General features: G+C 41.5%; 1 protein-coding gene across 4 annotated transcripts; it reads left to right on the forward strand.

Annotated features, from left to right (window-relative positions):
- Window positions 1-24: 24 nt before the first annotated feature.
- zbtb7a (zinc finger and BTB domain containing 7a) lies at window positions 25-19,380 on the forward strand. Of its 4 annotated transcripts, none has more exons than XM_057326347.1 (4): window positions 25-931; window positions 8,847-9,383; window positions 9,853-10,679; window positions 12,667-19,380. In XM_057326347.1, the coding sequence occupies exons 1-4, from the start codon at window positions 923-925 to the stop codon at window positions 13,112-13,114; spliced, it is 1,821 nt and encodes a 606-aa protein (XP_057182330.1). In that variant the 5' UTR covers window positions 25-922; the 3' UTR covers window positions 13,115-19,380. The 4 variants fall into 4 exon arrangements, with proteins under 4 accessions (XP_057182330.1, XP_057182331.1, XP_057182332.1 ...); XM_057326348.1 differs by lacking the exon at window positions 25-931 and adding an exon at window positions 949-1,707; XM_057326349.1 differs by lacking the exon at window positions 25-931 and adding an exon at window positions 1,847-2,854.
- The last annotated feature ends 1,187 nt before the right edge of the window (window positions 19,381-20,567 follow it).

The raw sequence follows: 20,567 nt of genomic DNA on the forward strand, positions 1-20,567 counted from the left end.
TAATATAATATTTTTAAACAATTAAGCACTAAAGCCATGGGGTTATGTAAATGCAAGAGGCAAACTGTGCTTTTAAGGTGAACAGTTTTAATAAATTAGGCAAATTTATTAAGTGGTGTCCTTCTGGTTGAAGCTAAAGACACATAAAAGGTTAATGGCTAAACCTGTAACTATTGTAAGTGATAAACACAGCAGCTGGATAAGAAAATCTTCCTGTTCGAAGTGTCATGTTGTACCTGTAACTTTATTTTATGTTTTTACTGGGATGCTGTATTAATTAATCTGACTGGAAATAACAAATTATCAATAATATACTGTATAAGCAATATTGTTTATAGAATATAACCTTAGGATATTTAGAGGAATAAAACTCATACTAATGTTACATATAGTTTAAAACAGTCCATTATTAGGCCTGTGGTGAAATAAATAAGAGAGAACCAGTCAGCTAGTGTTTTACCGCATACCAAGTAGGAATGAGTGTGTTGTCAAGAAACCAAACTGCAGACACGTTTTATGCAATTTCTTTTGCAGTCACTTCTACAAATGTTTTGTGGTACTAGTAAATTCGATTCAACATTAAAGTTATTATTACTAATGAACCTAAAAATATATATAAGTGCCACTGCTATACTGCCCTCTGTGGCTGTTGTGTGTTAGTTCAACCTGCTGGTCTCCGATTCAATACTTTTGCATTTAAGCGCAATTCAGTGCCATACTCAATTACGCTCTTCTGCGTCCACTCCCTGTTTTATGGGAGAGTCCTCATTTGTATAGTTACTCGCAGGGAGGTCATGTACTGATCCTGTTTTTGAGAAACACTCAGTCGGGTAACAGGTAAACCGGCGAACTTGTCTCTTAAGTGGTGGACGGAAATCCATGTCTCTCCTGCTGTTCGACTGTACTCATCGCCCTACTCGGTATGATTTTGGTGAGTATTGAATTTCAGTATGTTACTGAGATTACTTTTGTTTTTAAATTACAAAGTGTTCATTTGAATAGAGTTTGTTTCATTATGTGAGGTGAAGGAAGAAAAGCCATATAATGGTGTCCCTTTTCACCGACGACCCCTTGAGAGTAGGTGAACTCTGTAAGTTGTATTAATCGAAGACAGTGGAGGGTGTGTGTGTGTGTGTGTATGTTGCGGGGGGGACTGTTGGCAGACCCTGAGTGTGCTGGAATGTGCCATGGCTTGTTCTGGGGTGGGACTCCATGACCTCAGGCAATGGGATGGGTGGGTGCGTCTGCATTCGCACACACAGGGGAGAGCAAGACTGTTAACTTTCATAATTTGGGCACTTGCTCTCACCCAAGCTACATTTGGGTGAAACTTTGTGAGCCAATTTCTCCAGACACCCTTGTGAACTCTACCATTAGGTTTGTGTGAAGAGTGATGGTGCGCATTATTGCATGATAACAGCCTTTTACTGTATTCCCCAGAGAGGAGCAGAAGAGAGCAGAGCAGCATGGGGGAATGCTGTTTCTTTAAGAGAGAGAGAGAGAGAGAGAGAGAGAGAGAAAGGGAGGGACCTCTTTGCCCTCCAGAAACCAGGAAGGGAATTGAGTTGATCTGCTGGTGCTTGGTTAGCGCATACGGAGCTTTGAACAGCAGGGACAGCTAAGAGAGAGGGAGAGCGAGCTCCATAGAGGAGGAGAGAAGAGGAGGGCAGAGCTAACCCATAACCAAAACCACTACGGCAATCGCAGGTGAGCCCGTTTGTCCCCCGTGTTGTCTGCCCAGGGCCTGTCGACCGAAGGGAGCAGGGCAGAGGAGGAAGGAATAAGGGAGGGGGGCAGAAAGGAGAGAGAGTGTGGGGGGTGGGAAGGGGCTCCAGTGCCAGTGAGAAATGATTCCTCTTTTTGCGTTCTTGTAAAACAACTGCTTTCGTTCAACATTTGCTCACTAGCATTGCTTTAATAAACTTTATCATTTCCTTCCAGCTGCTAACTTTTGTTGTTGTTTTGAGGGCAGCCCTTAAGGGGTGTGTTCGGCCAGGAAGGGGGGGGTGAAGGTAGGTAGTGTACTTGAGGAAAGGTACCAAAAATAATTCCACAGGACGAGGTGCAGAGGTACGCACTAGGGTCCAGTTTTTTTTGTTTGTTGTCATTCGTTTGGAAATGAATTGTGATAATTTCTGCACAAGCTTTTTTCTCTGCATTTTGAAATATGCTGGCAGTGTTTACTATTACAATGAAATACTTTATGGAAAAAAGTGCAATTTAGGTCAAGAATGCTGAAGTTTTGCGTAATGTGTGACAATTTATTTCTAGATGTTTTCCTCAGCTGTGTTTGGATCCCTTTATTTATTCATATGTACAGAGCTTGGTATTGCGCGATGACTGGTCTGCACTTTTAATACCTGGCATCCAGCTATCAATACACGGTAGTGTATAATTCAGCTCTGAATGCTTACGTTGAAGCAAGCTCAGAGATGTAGGGGTGGCAAGAGCAGACACTTTGGGACTTGTAGTTCATAGCTGCAGCCTGAAAGTAGGCATAGTAGCACTTAGGAACTCCACATCCCAGAGTGCTTTGCCTTTGGCCATACAGGAAAGGGAACAGCCGGTAGCCTATCCTAGCGGGGAGGTGTGGTGATTGAGCAGCCAGCAGACCAATCGCAGGGGGAAGTGAAGCCAGAGCAGTGGGCTGAAAATAGAGTGGGGGAGTTGGTAGGTGTCTGCCTGTGTGGGATCAGGCAAGGGCTTGCCTGTGTAACCAGGGCTGCTTGGAAGTTTCCTGTCTGCAATTGCTCCGGAGCAGTACCCTGCCATACACAGAGGCAGACAAGCAAGCAAGCAGGCAGGCAGGGGAAGACTGAGCTGTCCCAGAGGGAAGTAAAATTCTGTCCAGCCGGTAAGAGCTTCAAATGCACTCTCACTCTCTCTGGTGTCTGAGAATGGAAAAGCAGGCTAGAAGAGAAATAATAGAATCTTAAGAGGGGAAAGAGAGGGACTTTGCTTGATTTGAGTTGGAGCACTTGACCCACTTACACATGGCATGGAGAAGGAAGTGAAGCCTTGTTGTGTTAAGGTATGGCTTGGCGAGGTTCTGTCTGGTGAGTTTTGCTTTTCGAGTATTTATTTTACTGACCTGTGTCATTGTTTCAAGTTTTTTTATTTTACTTGATCCGACCTGTTTAAATCCAAAGTGTCGTTCATACACAAGGTATTTTTTTAAGCATATGCAAATTAGTTTAAGTTTAGTTCCATGGTTGATAAAAGTTTGGCTTGGCACCTCTGGTGGACTACAAAACTATTTAGAACTTAGATTCACTTCAAAGACATCCTGCTCTTTGAGATCTCCAAGAATATTGGACTTTGGAAAGTTTTGCTTCTTCTCTTGGCAGATCCTGTGCAGGCTGCTCTGCACTCTCATTCTTTTTATAGCTATGCCATAATGCACAATCAAGTTGCGAAGGGTCTTTAGCAGGGTCTCATGACTTGTCAAATCAGTAGCTTGGTGTGTGTCCTGGGCTTAAAGGCGTTGCAGGAAACTGCAGTGTCTCTCTCTCTTTTTATTCAAAAATATATGCAGATCATTTCCAACCCATACTTGCTTGACTCGTTTTCACTAGTGCGGGTACAGGGAAGGCGTAAGGGGTATTTTTATTCACCAATGACGCCCAGCGTCTGAATAATGCACAGACAAGGCTCCTTGTCTCACTGGGGTGAGGCCGTTCTTTATTGTCTGTTGCTTGTTTAAGTGGCAAAGAGATTTGTACCCACCATAAACCAGTTAACCCTGTGTACAATTAAATGACCTGCCAGGGTCATTTCAGGTGAGCATTATATGATAATAAGGTATGTCACATGTCAAGCAGTGTTTTTTTCTCTGTTACCCAATTTTTGCCATATTTTTCACTGAATACTTATAATATGTTAAAATGTGAACATTTTCAGAGCTGGATGTTATTAAGTGTTAGTCTTAATAGCTGTGTGTGCCTTTTAAATGCCACATTTAAGCCCAATTTAAATTCATTTAGAATTCGTTTTAATGCACTTGCATGTAGTAAACATAGAATTGACAACTAAATGCATCATTAATTATAAGCAAACATTTTCAGTACTCTGGAACAGTTATGTACAATAGTTGTACATAAAGTATGTGTGTTTTCTCCTTTCACAAAGGAAGGACTGGAGGTTTAGGGGCTGGGGGCAATAGAAATTTCCAGAAAATGCTCTTCGACCAAATTCAGTCTACACTAATCCCTCAGCCTTTTAAACACACTTCAAGTTCCCTCTCTTTGAGGTTTATTTTTATTGCATTCGGGGAGGCAATGCTTGGGTGGGCAGTTGTGAAGCGCTTTTTAAGTGATCAAATGAAATGATGCTGGAAGATGGGCAGTCACAAGCTAGCGTCACTATCGGTAATCAGAGAGCTCATCTCATTATTCTCTCATTGCGCTCTTTAAAATACAGTCTTCCCCTCGTCCTTATCTGACAAGAGTCTGTCAACGCGATGAGTGAGGCCTTCTTTTCCGTTTCCTTGACAGTAATGTGGAATCTAATTGCTGTAAGTTTATGCTCTCGCCCCCATTCTCTATTGTGGAGCTCGACCTCCAGCAGGTGGAGGAGTCCTTGACACACTTACCTCCGTGTGATCGTTCAAAGATGAGTTGTGAGGTAGAGCTGAAACAGAAATCATGGGTGGGTTGTCAGGCCGTTTTGCCTCTTCAGCAAAGGCAGAAGAGGGAAGTGGAAGCTGTGGTGGACTGGTGGTGGAGTGTGCAGTGCAGTGTCTGGGAGAGCTGGTCATCTGATAACAGAGCGGGTTCTGTTACACCATCACCAGAGTCACGCAGGAAGTCTTCTTCCGCCCAACCGGCTGGGCTACTGCAGCAGCAAAAGAGTTTCAGACATGGGCTGTGGCCTTAGCGCAAGGACACTGGAAGGGCTGGGGTAGCACCGCCGCCATTAGTCTATTTTGTTTTTGCCATGCGTTGGTTCACTCTGTCTTTCCTTGGTTTTTGGCTCTGCTATGGATTGTCCAAAAGACTTATAGAAGCTGTGGGCAGCTCATAGACAGATGCAGGGAGTTAGGCCTGGAAAAGTTTGGTCAAATTTTGAGGGGGCGTCATGGTATTTTCACATGTGTGCTTTATCTTCCAACAAAGTTGCTGCTAGTCTAGAGGGATTGTAGGCATGTTGCTTTGGAAGATAAATCTCCTGCTACACCTCCTTTACCTTTAGCTTATATGCTTTTGGAACCAAGACCTTTGATTCTGAAAAATAACAAGAAATCAGTTTCTTTGTACTGAAGCTTCAATTGACTTCTATCACTTTTTCAAGAGAGAGGTTATGCTTGGATAGGCTGTGTTCTTATGTGTCTATAGAATGCTCCAGAGACTAAAGCAAACTAAAAATGAGTTATGTCGACTCACAAGTTTGCATTTGCTTCAAGACAGCCTCTCCCAATACCTTTTAGAGGACATTGTGAATACAAGTCTGGATTTTTGGCAGCCTGCTGACATCTCCAGTGAAACAGCCCGGCACCACAACTCCAGTTTTATCAGTTTTTTGCCCACTTCTTGCTTACTTTTTTGCAACCAATCATGTTTCTCTAACCAACGCTGGCAGGGGTGACTCATTTGCAGGGCCTTGCTTAAAATCCAGTTCTTCTTGGAACCAGTCAGCCCCTCTCCATACTGTTTACGATTATCCGGTAATATCCTCTCGGCCTTGACCTTGAACCCTGTCAACCTGTGGTGATTCCCCGTCCCTCCCTCATGTGGCAGGAGGAGCTAATTACACAAAAACACTTACAGCACATATTAAGTGGACATGAATGTTGAGAGGTGCACTCTGTGCGCAGATGTTAATACATGGAGCTTATCATAAACTACAGGCAGTGGTTATACTGAAAACGAAATTAATAGAAAGACACTAAGGTGTTTCTGCAAAAGGTTGCTGTTTGTTTTGATTTATGTCATGTGTATACTAGAATGCATGTACAAGTGCTTGCCGTTCATGTTTCATTTTGAGGTGTCTGTTTTCAGTCTGTGTAAGCATGTAGATTTAATGTTTGGTGTCCTCCACTGGATTAGCATTGCTTCGGAGTTTGTTGAGGAGTGAAGTGGTTGATTTCTAAGAACCTAATCACCAAACACATTAAATACCCTTGGCACCGTTTGATTGACATTAGATGCCTCATGATTCTTGTAAAACAAATGTACTGTGTTGACCTTATGTCTAACACAACATTAAATTACTTCAAATCAACAGTTGTATCGTAATATGTTGTAAAAATGCTAGCTAAAGGTAACTGGCCCTATTGAATTTTCAAGAAAATTTTGTTTACTTCTATATTAACTAATACGACTCAAGTAGTTGAGGAACTCTGTTAAGACAAGTTTGACAGTCTTTGAGATCTATTCCCGAAACCTGCTCTTCACATGGCCTGGGAGGGGCCGTTAGGACCGGTTGGGGGCCGGGGTGGGTATTCGCAGTAATTTGTGGTTTGACTTGCAAAGTAGCTGAGGCCTGTGCGTGTGGACGGCAATAGAGGTCTGGAAATGAGACGTTGGGGCCGTTACATGGCCCCTGTCACCCAGGGCCATGAATAAGTGATGATGAATGTAGGGAGCCCTGAGAAGGTGTCAGGATCAGGTTTGTTTGCACTGTTTCCTCTTTCTTTCAGGGTTGACCTGGGTTTATTCAGGGACAGCGACGTTGCTTTACTGGTGCCCTGTTGTCACCAACAACCTGAAGTGCAGAAATCTTAATTCTGGTTTTGAATGTCCTTTCCGATAACTCCCTTATATTAGCAATAGTAACTTAGTGCCCCCTCTATGAAATTCACAAACCTTTGATTTGATTATACAGTACTTTACAATTTACCTTAACTCATGAGTTACTTGTCTCATACTGAGTCTAGTCTTTACAATGACTTATTCAAATTCTCTGCAATAAAACAATGAGATAGATAGCGCCTGTTTGTCAAGGAGATGGGGATTTTTCAAAGATACGAAAGAAAGCCAAAAAGAAAACTGTGGTATCAAGGCTTGGCTTGGTGCTCATCATGTGGCTCAAAGGTGAAGGAAGAGACAGAGAGAGAAGGGCTTAAACCATTGGCTTACAGGCATTACCAACTTAAACAAGTCAAGACGTGGTCCAGCAGGGGGGACTATTATTGGAATGGCTTCACTGAGGTGTGCTATATAGGAATGCGTAGTCCATATGTGCCCTAGTTTATGACAATTCCATCATTCCAACTCAGAACTGTCTGAGATGGGTTTAAATGTCACCTACAGATAATAATGAAAGCAAGACTGGTAGTGTGGGTTGGTTTGTTTGCTACCTGCTGCTGTTTTACCTTCCCACTACCTTTCTAGTGCAACACCAATAGTGACCTGACTTTGTGCCAGCTCTCTAGGTGTGGACGAAGGCAGTTTATTGAGAGCGAGTTAGCAGTCAGGTTGAGCAGGTCTTGCATACATATGAAGGGGCTTGATCTGAAGGAATGTCATTTCAATGCATTGCTCTTATTGAGTATAATCCCCCTGGCCTCACCCCCTGCTGGGTCACGCTAGCAGATGGAGGGGCGGGGGGTAGTTAGGCTATTGGGCTTTCGTGTGCAAGCGTGTTTTCCAATGGACAAATCAAGAAGAATTGCTTTCCAAAATCCCCCCTCCCTCTACCCTTGCCTGTACTGCAGTCGATCATTTTAATCTCCCCCCACAGGTGATCAAGGGGACAGGCCTTTCCTGAAACTTGGCACACAGTGCAGGGTGGGGTAACCGGCTCAGACCGGATTGACAACCTCCCTATTTAATACTGTTCCCTTGCAGCCCTACGTGTGTCCTCCTACTCTCACTCCTAGTCCTCTAGTGTTTTTTTTTTCCACTCAGGTCTATAGCTGGCAACCCCCTGCCCCCATCCCCTGCAGCCAACTGCACATGCCCAGCCCTACACTACACACTATGCATTCCCCCCAGCAAAGTTGCACTGTAAAGAATCTCCTTCCCCGCTGCCATCATGCCAGCATGCTTTCCACCCTCTGACGCGCTGTTTCAGTTTGATTGAGTCAACGCCCTGAACTGATTGCTGTAAAGTATAAGGCGCTTCAGTTTTGCATGTTAAAGTCACAACAACAAATATGTAAAAATAACAGCAGCTTTTTCACAGCATCACGAGGTGTTATACCCAACTGTTGAACTGTGGGGTTTGTGTTTTTCTGTTTGACAGTCATAATGAAACTTTTTCCTGTTTTCCAACTAGGCATATTTAAAGCAACTTTCTGTCATTATAACTACACAGTTTTTTGATTAGCTAAGCTAACATTTAAAGTATCAAGAAAGAAACTAGAAACAGGAACTGAGTGATATCTAGGTGTTTATACGTGCGTGTATGTGTATGTGTTCTGAAACAGCACATATTGTTAAATTTACAGCTTATACCCTTATTCTTATTCTAGCTCATTTCACCTAGTTTCTTCTTGAGAAAGCACAGTGAAATATTTGTGTTAACTAACACATTGTGTATTTACTGTCATTTATGTTATTACAATAATTAAACATGTGCTTTAACTTAACTTGTACTTAACTTTAACTTATATTTCTGGTTAAGATCAGTGGTCTTTCGTCTCATAGTAGCAACCATTTGGCCACTATCTGTTAGATATGTAAGTTTCATTTGCATACAGGACCTGGTAATCTTACTCTGGATGGTAATAAAGCAGAGAGAAAATAGTACTACCTCAAAATGTGTTTTTTATATAGCGATTAATTCATTATATATTTATTTTGTAATAATAATTTCTATATTGTTTATTATAGCCATTAATTAATATGGCCATAATAATTGATACCTTATTAATGAAATATTGAAATAAATATGTAAATTTTTAGACAGGCAGACGGGCAGACGGCAGGACGGACGGACGAGCGGCGGCTGCGATTGGCGGCTCGGCGGCAGGCTGGTGGAAAATGTCGTCAGGAGCTGGTGGGCGGGGAAGACGGCAGGGGAGGACCTGCAGTAGTGCGGGCGAGGTTGAAGAAGGCCCAGTCGGTATCCCTTTCCCTGAGCACAGTGCTGACCTGCTGGGTAGTCTCAACCGACAACGGCTAAGCGGGCTGCTGTGTGATGTACTGCTAGTGGCCCAGGAGAGAGAATTCCCTGCCCACCGCTCTGTGTTGGCTTCCTGTAGCACCTACTTCCACAAGCTTTTCACCTCGGGTCTGGCTGCTGACCGTCAGAAAGTCTATACGCTGGACTTTGTGCGCCCTGAGACGCTGGCTGCCCTCCTGGACTTTGCCTATACGGCCACACTCACAGTCAGCCGCAACAGTGTGGTTGACATCCTAAGTGCTGCCCGTGTGCTGGAGATCTCACCCGTCCAAGAAGTCTGCACACACCTGCTGGACACCAAAGTGCTCTCCCCGCCGGTGGGTATTCTATAAATTGTATTTTAAAACTTGATTGCAAAAACATTTGGAAATCAGAATCAGAGGGAGCTTTATTACAAAGTATGTTTACACACACAAGGAATTTGACTCTGTGACAGGAGCTTAGTGCAGAAGAAAGTGTACACATGGAGATAGAAAAATGAGAATTAAATAATAACGATAATACTCTAAATAGAAAAAGTGAAAAAATATAGACAAAAAACAACATATAATTGTTTAAATGAATGTGCAGATGTGTTATTTACAGGTTTAACGTATTCTTTCTTACTATGTACAGTTTTCAGATGCTATGTGCAAGTGTGCAATGTGATGGACAGTGTGTAGTAAGAGCTTTTAATTGTTCAGGCTATACTGTGAGTATAGCCTGCAGGAAAAAACTGTTGTTGTTTCTGGCTGTTCTGGCAATTTGAATGAATTGTTAAGGTAAATATGCCTTAACTGTTTGCAGGCGGGCAGTGAGCAAGAAGACGACGAGGAAGGGGAGGAACGGAAAAAAAATGGAAAAGAGCAGGGCATCCGGCTGCGTGCCCGGGAGTACCTGGAATATTTCCAGAGGGGGGCACATTGGGGTAGCAGCTGCAGCACGCCAGAGCTCAGGGACCTGCCCGCACACCTGCACTTTAGCCAACGGAACGGCGCTGACAGCAATGGAATGCCCACCGGCCCTGCTGACTACTACTCGCCACTTGCCCAGGCCCTAGCGCAACCACCTCACGACCCCGAAGATGTCGACGAGGAGCACCAGAATGGAGCTCAAGGAAAAGGTGCTGAAGCTTTGATGTCCTTTTATGCTCCTACTCACAATGGACATTTCTACCTCCATCAGGCAGAGCCCAAATCCGAGAGAGAGGTGGAAGTGCCAGGGGAGCGGGAGCAAGGCTCAGCAAGTGCTTTGCTACAACAGATGATGGACTCCTTGCAGCAGAAAAGGGAGCAGGCCATAGCGGGTGTGGGTGAGGAGGACAGGCCGGAGAGTGAAGAGCCGGATGTTGAGTTTTACTTGAAGTACTTTAATAGTGCACAGCAAGAAGAGATCACCAGTTCCCCCATGTCACCAAGTCTGCTACCAATGTGGTCCATGAGGGGCAGCGGAGGTGGGAACCAAACAAGTGGAGGGAGTAACAGTGGAGAGAGGAAGATGCGCTCTAAGGCCTTCCAGAAGTGCCCCATCTGCTCCAAGGTCATCCAGGGTGCAGGCAAGCTTCCACGGCACATCCGTACACACACGGGAGAAAAGCCCTATGAATGCGCCATCTGCAAAGTGAGATTCACCAGGTAATTTGTCGACTTTTTACATTTGTAGAGTTTATGCATGCAAACGTGCTGTAATTTTCTTACAAAAATTGCTAATCAACAACTAAGATAAGTATTTCATTTGTAAGGTATTCAGTATACCAAAGTAAGGACGAACACAATAAAAAAAGCGTTTTATGTTGACTGAAAGATTGCATGACAAAGTCCTGGAATTTTAACAAGGGGGTCCAATAAAAGTGGGTTGTGGTAGCACTGCTTATTTGACTGTTATCAGGGACAAGGCTGTTATAAAACTCTCCCTGCCAATACTGAAAGCGATTACAGCGTGGTGCCCTATCTACGCTTGCGAGTCAGCCGAACTTGTGACCCTGTGTGCTACGTTGATTATTGCCCCTGGCACATACAGCTCCTTGTTCAGAAAACTAGCTGATCGAAACTGCTATGTTCTACAAGACTGAAGCTCAGCTAGCAAGCTGCTAGCGTGTCTTGCTCTGCCCTTAAGGGCATCACCTCTTCCATGAAACCATTGCCCTAATGAATTAATCAGGGGACACACATTGGAAATAGACACTGCACTGAAAATATCTGGCACGCTATTTGCGTAGGGATGGATCTAAATTTGCCTTCTAAATACGCCACCTATTGGGAAGGGGTACTGTAATCTTAATCCTGTTAGTTCAGGGTTAAGAGTGCACCACACTCACACTGCAATAAATCAATCCGGTCTTTTAAATAATTCATTTGTCTGCGCCCAACTCTGTTACATTGCTTGCATGTGTGTCAACACATGGTTTATAACTTGTGCGTATGCATATGGTGTACCTTTTTCTGTGAAGGCTGATGAGAAATTAAGGGAAGGTGGGAAATTTATGAGCGAGAGAATCTTAAGGTGCATACATATGGTTCAAATACAAGCGGGCCTCGTGTTTACATACTCAGATGTGTGTCTACATGTGTGTGAACAAGCAGAAAGCATGCACAGTTCCGGACAGGTCAACCATCCTACTTTGTTTAGCCATACTCTGCCCTGGTCACAAGCTTGGGAGGAGGGATGGCGAGGGGTAAGCTTAGAGCGGAGTCTGACAACAGAAGGCCTTGTATTTGACACCACACTATAACTATGCTACCTCTTGTTATAGAAAGCCTACTCTTTAACCATTAAGACTTATTTAGACTAGTTTGCTTAGGTTTGGAAAATACACGGAATTTGCAATTGTTGATACTGTATAGTTTCAATGCCGCTTTATTGTGGAACTAAAGGACATTAAAGGTTAAACCACATTCTTCTAAACCTGATCCTCAACCCAGCACACCTTTTAAATTTTGGTCTACATTGGTTGTTTCCCATAAACTTTGTCCTGATTTGAACTTGGTTGCCAATGAAAATTACAGATTTTACTTGTAAAACAAGAGGGCTTTGTCCTCTTATAAAACTTCACCCATTTTGGGAGACTCAGGGTCCACTATGATTCCGAACTGAACATTGAGCCCTTTAGTGCCTCATTGGCCTAAAAAGAAATTATGGCGATAAAGCTGTGAGCCTTATTGCTCTCTTCCCTCATATGACCTTGGGCGCTTTCAGTGCAGAACAAATGATAAATAAACTTGGCTTTGCTCCTGAAAGTGAAGATAAGGAGGTCAGGCTCTTTTTGAGAATGCATGTTGTCTCTGCTGTGTAAGAACACACAAAATTTTAATTTATTTACTTTTAATTTCTTTATGTAATGTGTTGGTGGGGTTGTGTTTGCTAATAGTCTATGTGACTAACTTTACCTCTGCATCTTGTAATTCAACATAGTTAATGACTCATCCCAACATCAGAGGTGTTAACAGCCGTCAAATAATTTAAAAGAATTATAGGTGTAGTAAATTAAATATCAATTCAGTGTATCATGCTATTATTTCGCTAATCTTTTAACCCCAAATTGTTGTTGAATCTTTTAATGTGTATTCACTTAATAATTCTCACAAACCTTCTGGTTTAAAGTTTTTGTATGCTCTTTTTTAGGCAGGACAAACTAAAGGTTCACATGCGCAAGCATACAGGAGAGAAGCCTTACCTGTGTACCCAGTGTGGCGCAGCCTTCGCCCACAACTACGACCTGAAGAATCACATGCGTGTGCACACAGGCTTACGTCCCTACCAGTGCTCTAGCTGTTTTAAAACCTTTGTGCGCTCGGACCACCTCCATCGTCATCTCAAGAAAGACGGCTGCAACGGAATCCCTTCCCGACGTGGCCGCAAGCCACGCATACGAGATCCCGAGCTCTTGGAAGGTCCTCTGGAATTCCATGGCCCAGAAGCGGACATCGAGAGAGGGCGACGGCATCCAGACGGGGGCAGCGGAATGTCAGTCATGGAGGAAAATCATGGTAGTCACACGCACAGTCCGGTTCCTGATGGGGAAGATAGTCAAGATTTGAGCCTGGGACAAAGGGGCACCGCGACTACGTAAACCATACTTTATCGGAGAGGGCTTTACTCGAAAACCAGAGGAAGAATTCAGTGGAAAAATAAGAAAAAAATAAACTTAAAACTACATGGTCCTCTTTAAAAAACCAAATCAGGGTGTCACGCAAATCTAATCTCCTAGTTTCTTTTTCCTGTTTTTTAGCTTTCGCGTTCCATATAGAGACTTAACCACTGAGTTACTGGTCTGTCGAAAGAGCGAAGAGCATTTCAAATCACTTACCCACGCAGTCACCATCTTTCTGTTTTTTTTTTGTTGGTTTTTTTGTAACGTTGGCCATGAGTGTACGAGAAAAAGCTACTATGCAGTTGAAACAAGTTCATCTCCAGGTCGCATCTGCAAGGCCTCGACTTAAAAAAGTAAGGTGTCAAACACCAGGCTGGCTGCTGGATCAACAGGTTAGCTACGAATGGTCCAAGATGTGATCAAGGCAACCTCTTTTTCTAATGCAACATGTACATACACTATGAAAGATTATATTGTCTCAGATTGCAATATATGCAATACTCTGATGCAGCACCTTTTTTTGCTAAATGTTCCAGAAAGAATCACACTGTGTCTACACCGGAAGCGGCTTGGCGCGATGCGACAATAGAACGCATTAGAACCCATTACAATTTTAAATATTGTCCTCGCCGGACGTGGCGCAATGCGACAATCCCATTAGAACAAGCCGCGTGTCGCATCGTGTCCGGTGTAGACACGGTGTCAGACAGGGGTTTGATTTTAAGTGTTACTTTCTCAATAAAAGTTTCTTTTGTTTTTGAGGCAAAAGAAAAAATTAAATTATAATCTTTGAGGTTTTAATGGTTAACTTTTAAGTTAAATCCACATACAGAGCTTCATAATTTTCTTTTTTTTGGCAGGAATAGGATAAGAGAAGGGATGAGGTCCTGTGTTTCTAAAGCACTACCTTCATCCGATCGCCACTGGGCACAATCATGTTAAATCTTACCTCTCACAGGCCTGCGTTTCCTTCTTGGCAGTCTTACTTGCATTATAAGTCTTATTTTTGGGATTGTCTTAATATTTTGTTATGATGTTTTTTTAGTTGATTCTTTTGGGTACTTGACACTTTACATTTGTATACGTGTGTATATATTGGGTTGTAATGTTATGAGACCCTTTATAAGATATATATTTCACATAGATAGGGTTACAGCTTCCTTAGCTTCACTCCAGGTTTCTTAATGGGTTGTGTTTGCGGGTGGGATACGCTTTGTGACCTTTTAGAGAATTATAACCGAGAAACCCCGTTTTTCCTAAACTGCACTTAATGGAACCCTGAAGTTTCCACCTAAAGTATGAATTGTGATAAATGTGCTACAGTTTGAATGCTTAGGCAGATGAGTGAATCAGTATGCAACAGTGAAGTGAGGCCGCCACTGTTATACAAACAGCTGGTGAACAAGCTAAGCAGGGAATCTTATATTTGTATGTTTGTTTTATTGGCAAAAGAGAGACGAGCACCTTTTTATGCATTTGCACAGCTTTAACTAAAGATATCAGAGACAATAGAAATATCTATTTAAGAAGGCCGTTTGTGTTGGGATACAAAGTGCTTATTCAATTTCTTTGCCCAAGGGACCATAGACAAGAAAAGCGATAAGGTGAGCAATAAATTCATCTCCAACATGGAAGTTTGAATAAGCACACAGCTGTGGCCGAGTTAAAGGGGGTCCCGTTTTTAGCACTTGAAACACGAACATCGTTTATTAATGCATTTTATATACATGGAAATGGGATCAAATATAGAAAAATCTTAATTGATAGAAAATCTAGGAGAACGTGTCCTAACGACAGAGACTTTTACCATAAAGTAATATGTGCTTCCTTGTGCTGGTTAGAAAGGGTGCAGCAACAGCCTTCAGCCACAATAGAGCGAGAGGGGTCTGGAGCATCATCAGGCAGGTTTTGAGGGGCATGTCAAGACAGGCTCTGCCAAAAAATAGGTGCTTTGGTTATATTAGTACATATACCAGGATGAGACTTGTATTAGAGTCTTTTGTTGCTGATAAAGTCAGATCCTAATCGCTGGTTATTTTCTATCGTTGCCGGGATATTAGCCCATTCAGTGGCTGAGGATACGCAATTTTGTTTTTTCATGGTGAATGCAGTTTTCAGTATCGTACCTACGGCGGTGCTGTACCCTTGTCTTGTGCACCTTAATAAGAAGGAAGCAAGATTTGAATGCACTTTGTTACTGAGAAGGGCACTTTTTAGTAAAAAAGAAAACGGGTACTTTAAAACAAAAAAGTAAATGTGCTAAAAACGGCCCATTCGAATGCTGATGCTCAGCTTGTTCTGTTTTGTTTGTTTTGATTTGTTTTTTAGCTTGTTCGTGTTTGACATCGAGCTGCCAAAACGGTGCACACAGTCACTCGAGAAAAGAAGGGGCAGGGTGAAAATATTGTGTTGTCCGAAAATGTTGGTTGATATGATATTAGCATTAAAAAAAAGGAGTAAATACCCTAAGAAATGTCTTAATATGCCTAATGACTAATTGCACTTAAAGTTGATAAAAAGTTCTCTATTTGGTCTTAATACAGAGAAGAGTGGCAAAAAACGTGGCTGTATGTAAGACTCAGGGTTTTAACTTCAGCCATGTACTTTGTTTAAAATTGTTGTGTCCGTCAGTGCATTGCGGTCCCTGAAAATACACACACGTACTGTTGTTCACCATAGCTAGGAAAGATTTGAGTGGTTGAAAGGTTTGTGTGACTGGATGATGTAGCAGAAGCTGGAAATTCCAATGTGTGTTGTTTCACACCCCCAAAACACGTTTGCTTGGGTTTATGTGGTAACACATTGACTTAGGCCATCTCCTGTACTCTTATCAACTTTCACTCGCAACCTGCGATCATCCAATACGAAGTAGCTTTTAAATTAGTTTTTGGGGATGTTTTGTACCATTGTCTCGGCCCGAATCCATCCTCCCTCATTACAGAGGCTGCAGTTAGAGCGAAATTTGTTGGGACGAAAACATACTTGAGTTCCCTTGATATCGATTGTTATTCATTTTCTGTGATCTTTAGTGTGAGACTTTTACATTTTAAACTTGCAATGCTTTCTTTTCGTTTTATTGTTAAATGTGTCACGGCTGATTATTTGTTTTTTTCTAGCAAAGATAACGCTAGCTGTGTGGGTTGGGTTTAGCAAGGAGTCAAGGTTAAATGGTGGTGGATATTGGGTGGGAGGGTATTATGGGGTACAAAGCCTGATAGCACTGGAAATGGTGCTTTAGCTGAGAAAGAGTTTTTGCACTAAATGTCACTCATGTCCTTGGAAAAGGGGGGAGACCTTTGAGTTTCAGTAAATGCAATGAATAATCTCCACTTAACTTCCCACAATATACATCTGCGACTAACCTTTTGAAAACCAAAGTATGGGAATACTTGGATAACTTGAAGTTTCTAGACAATTGGGTTTTTGCATCAGATGCACTTGTCTATAACAAAGCTAAATGATTTCCTAGACTAGTATAAATTAAGAGTCCACAACAACCTAGAAGTAAGCTACTTGAGAACAATATTCATGGAGTGGCTTATATCCAACAGGATCAAACGTTAAGCATCTGTTTCTACAAAGCAGATTGGTGGAGTTATTAAAGGTCTTTGTGAGTCCAGAGGGAGTCATTGGCTTTCTCTGGGGTGGCTCAATGGGTCCGAAAAGGAGTTCAGGGGCAGAGTCTTGAAGCTTGACAATTGGAGAAGGATTGTGGAGAGAATGTGCCTTAACATAACAGGAGAATGGGAGGATTCTTCAAATGGTGGCTTCCATTCCAGCTTTCCAAATTATTCTTGAATACTTGTGTCAGATATCAAACACGGTTTTATCGTGGACGGTTTATAAGAACCAAAATACGTTCGTCCAGAGCTTGTCTAACACACCTCAACTTGTAAATACAAACTAATAATCACAGTCGTCCGCTGGGAAATGTTCATTGCAGTGATGAGATTCTTTATCTTCCATTTTGCGCCGTTTATTGCTTCCGCCCCAATGATAACTTCACTGACAGACACTACGCAGAGAAGGTGTCACAAAACCCAATTACTGCAGAAGCTTGTGTAATATCCAAATCTTAATCTAGTTTGTGTCTTTGTTTAATTTATTGGACAAAAGCATTAAAGATTACAATGACTGTAATAATCATGGAAGATTATTTGATTCAACCAATGTTTTGTAGATGTTCTGGCTGGGCCGAAGCACAACTAGCTGAGGACACCATAATGCATGGCTAGCTTCGCACAGTTGTTTTCACTTGACCCACTCCAGGAGTTGCTTGTGGGCAGTGGGTACTAGTTTGCACAGTTTGGGGAGGGCAGGTGGCATTGTTTGTGCAGGTTGGGCAGGGAAACAGGTCTTATAGGGCTTGGGAGAGCCACGTCAGGTATTGCTGTGCCATTATGTGTACCTAAGGAATTATAGCCATCTAAGTCTTTGACTGCCTCAGCTGGTTATGTTTCACCGATCAAGGGGATCTTCTGGAGAGCAAATGTCAGCGTGTGTGGTCGGAGGAGGCAGAGGGATTTCAGGGGATTATGGGCCGTCATCGATGCTTCTCAGGTTAAATATCAGTCCATGTCCATTTCTATTCTTTGGTTTAAGCTCAAATTTTGCCTTCTATGTAATCAAAGCTTTATTGTACTGAAAGTACACCAACCGAATATATATTATGAGTTTTGAAGATACTATATCAAAAGCCACCTTACCCATGTGACCACAACACCCTCATTGTTTGCCTAATAACTGTACATTCTTGTCTAGAAAAAGTCGATGTTCAGTTTATGGACATGTTTTAACATTCTAGAAATGTGGGTGGATGGACTGTACAGGCTTTCAAAGGAAGCCAGAACAGCAGTGAATTGTGGGACGGAGACGGTAGAGTCTGGGGTCTTCAACAAGTCAAGGATGCATTCCATAACTTCCTCTTAACCGTAATAATTGTTAGACCGAATAGATGCTGATAGAGGGAAAAGAGGTGGTTTCTTACATTTTAAAGGACTTTGTTAAAGCTTGGATTTCTTTATTCCTCTATTCCGAATGTCCAGAGAAGGTAATGTGTCGGGCTTCACAAAGCCATAAAGCTGATTGCAGTTCTGTGATTGTAACAAAAAGCACTTTGCGAAAGGCCATCCAGAATATTGTGTGCTGTCTTCTTTGATTAATACTGTTGTTGTTTTATTATTGTTTTTCTCTTGTTGATGCTTTTTTGTTATCTCATAGTGGATGTATTGATTTATTTAAATGCAAATACTACATGAAAAGAAAAGAAACTTGAATATGCGATATATTTGGGTTGAAGTCCATTTGAACTGCCGCCCCGTACATACCACATCTCGGTAAAGACACAGCAAAATAAGGAATGACGTACATTCAAGATGTCGTACATGTTGTCTTTTTTTCACATGGAAACGCAAATGTCATAATATAAAGACTTCCTCATGGATTTTCACTATTCTGCTTAATAGACATAGAATTTATAAGAAAGTAGATCTAGATTATTGGCATTGTTTATGGGCTGCAGATATTTAACTTGCAGTCCAACCTGTTAAGGCAGTCAGGTTGGAACAATATTAAACTTTTTTTGCATATGGTTGAGATATGATATCTCTAATTACTTTCCTTATATGTTGTTACATGGTAAATTTATTAGCATAATATAAATCCCACATTGCATAATGTGTTTTTTTAAAGAGTGAAACTGTTTTTGCACCTTTCCAGAAGTTTATAAGGGACTCATTACATGCTATATTCCAAGCTTACGTCTCTTGTACATTTCATGTATGAAATCTGTACACATAATTCCTCAAGCGAGTATTCAGCTGAACAGACACAACAATTACTTTTTTCAGGCTTTCGGGGCACTTTCTAACACTTGCGTAGACTTTGGGGCGGCAGAGAAATTCCCGGTGTCTCAGGCTTGGACAGCAGAAACCCTGTTTTATTTTTTGGTTAAATCAAGTCCTGTACCTTCCATTGTCTTTCAGTGTGTGTTGAAGCTATAGAGATGTATTGGAGAATTTGGGAGAACTTGCACTTTTGGCGATGAAAAGAATTTGTATTGTATATGAGACCACTAAATCTACATCGTCTAAATCAAACAATTCCATCTTGTTTTCCTTTGTCATTTAAATCTATTTTTTCTTTACTTTTTTGTTTTGTTTTTATTTTTACAAAATATATCCAAAAATGTCTGACGTTTAAAAAATAAGACATTTCTATTAAAAACAGAATGTTTACGACCTGTCTGTCTTTGTGTGTCTGTTGTTATTTCTAAACTAATTTGATTTCCTGTTTTAAAATTATGTGAATGAGTGTTTTACTGAGAGAACAAAATCTTCCTGTCTATTTTCTCCCCATGCCATTTTTGATAGCATTTGTTATTCTTTTCTAATAATAATTTGTTTGGTTGGTTAATTAAATGGTTTACTAATAACAAATTCAATATCTGTGACATTTTTACGTTAGTTTCGAGTTATAGGAAACATTATGTACAGGCAATATGTTTTCAGGTACTGGGCACTGCAGTAGATATTACCTCATTTACAGAAATATTTCTCATCTGTTATTAATATCCGGTACAGATAAAGGTAATAGTGTACACCTTGCCATGTGATCTCAACATGGCGGCTATCGTGGTCCTACTGACACATTTACTAACTGTTTTTGAGTACCTGACTTGTAATTTTCGTAATTCAAACAATGCTTTAGTAATATACAAAAGGAATACCTAAAACAATAAATAATGAATGCATTTTTATGTAATGTAAGTATAAAACATTTATTTAAATAGACTGAATGTTGCACAAATGCAACGTTAAATGTGGGCTTTAGTGTTCAACGTTTTTATAATTGACAACCGACTATTTAATAACGTGTGTGTGTCCCGGTGGGGACCTAAATGTGAATACACACCAACACATGGGGACTCGTGTCACTGTGGGGACCAAAATTGAGGTCCCCAGGGGCAAAAAAGCTAATAAATTGTACAGAACAATATTTTTTACAAATCTAAAAATGCAAAAAGTGTTCTATGATCTTTAGGGTTAGGGATAGGGTTAGGGGATAGAATATACAGTTTGTACAGTATAAAAACATTACGCCTATGGACTGTCCCCACGGGGATAGTCAACCAAAGCCTGTGCGTGCGTGTGCGTTATACCAATGGTCACTGAGGTATAAAACCATGCATTTGTGCATAAACACCTTATTGTGACATTTAAACATAGGCCTATATCAACGTTTGGGTCTTTCTGTTTTTAAGCCAGTGAGTCTGGTGTAAGTACATTTTTAAACATACTTGTTAAAAAACGACGCCTTTATATTTCTTCAGATGTAGAAAGTTTTAATGTTAAGATGCAAGTAGTCTATAACCGAATATTTAGCCCACGTGAAATGGTTCACGTTGTGTATCAGATTCAAATAATTCTTACTT

Source organism: Triplophysa rosa, linkage group LG25 (assembly GCF_024868665.1).
Source record: "Triplophysa rosa linkage group LG25, Trosa_1v2, whole genome shotgun sequence".
In the NCBI taxonomy this organism is placed as follows: Eukaryota; Metazoa; Chordata; class Actinopteri; order Cypriniformes; family Nemacheilidae; genus Triplophysa; species Triplophysa rosa.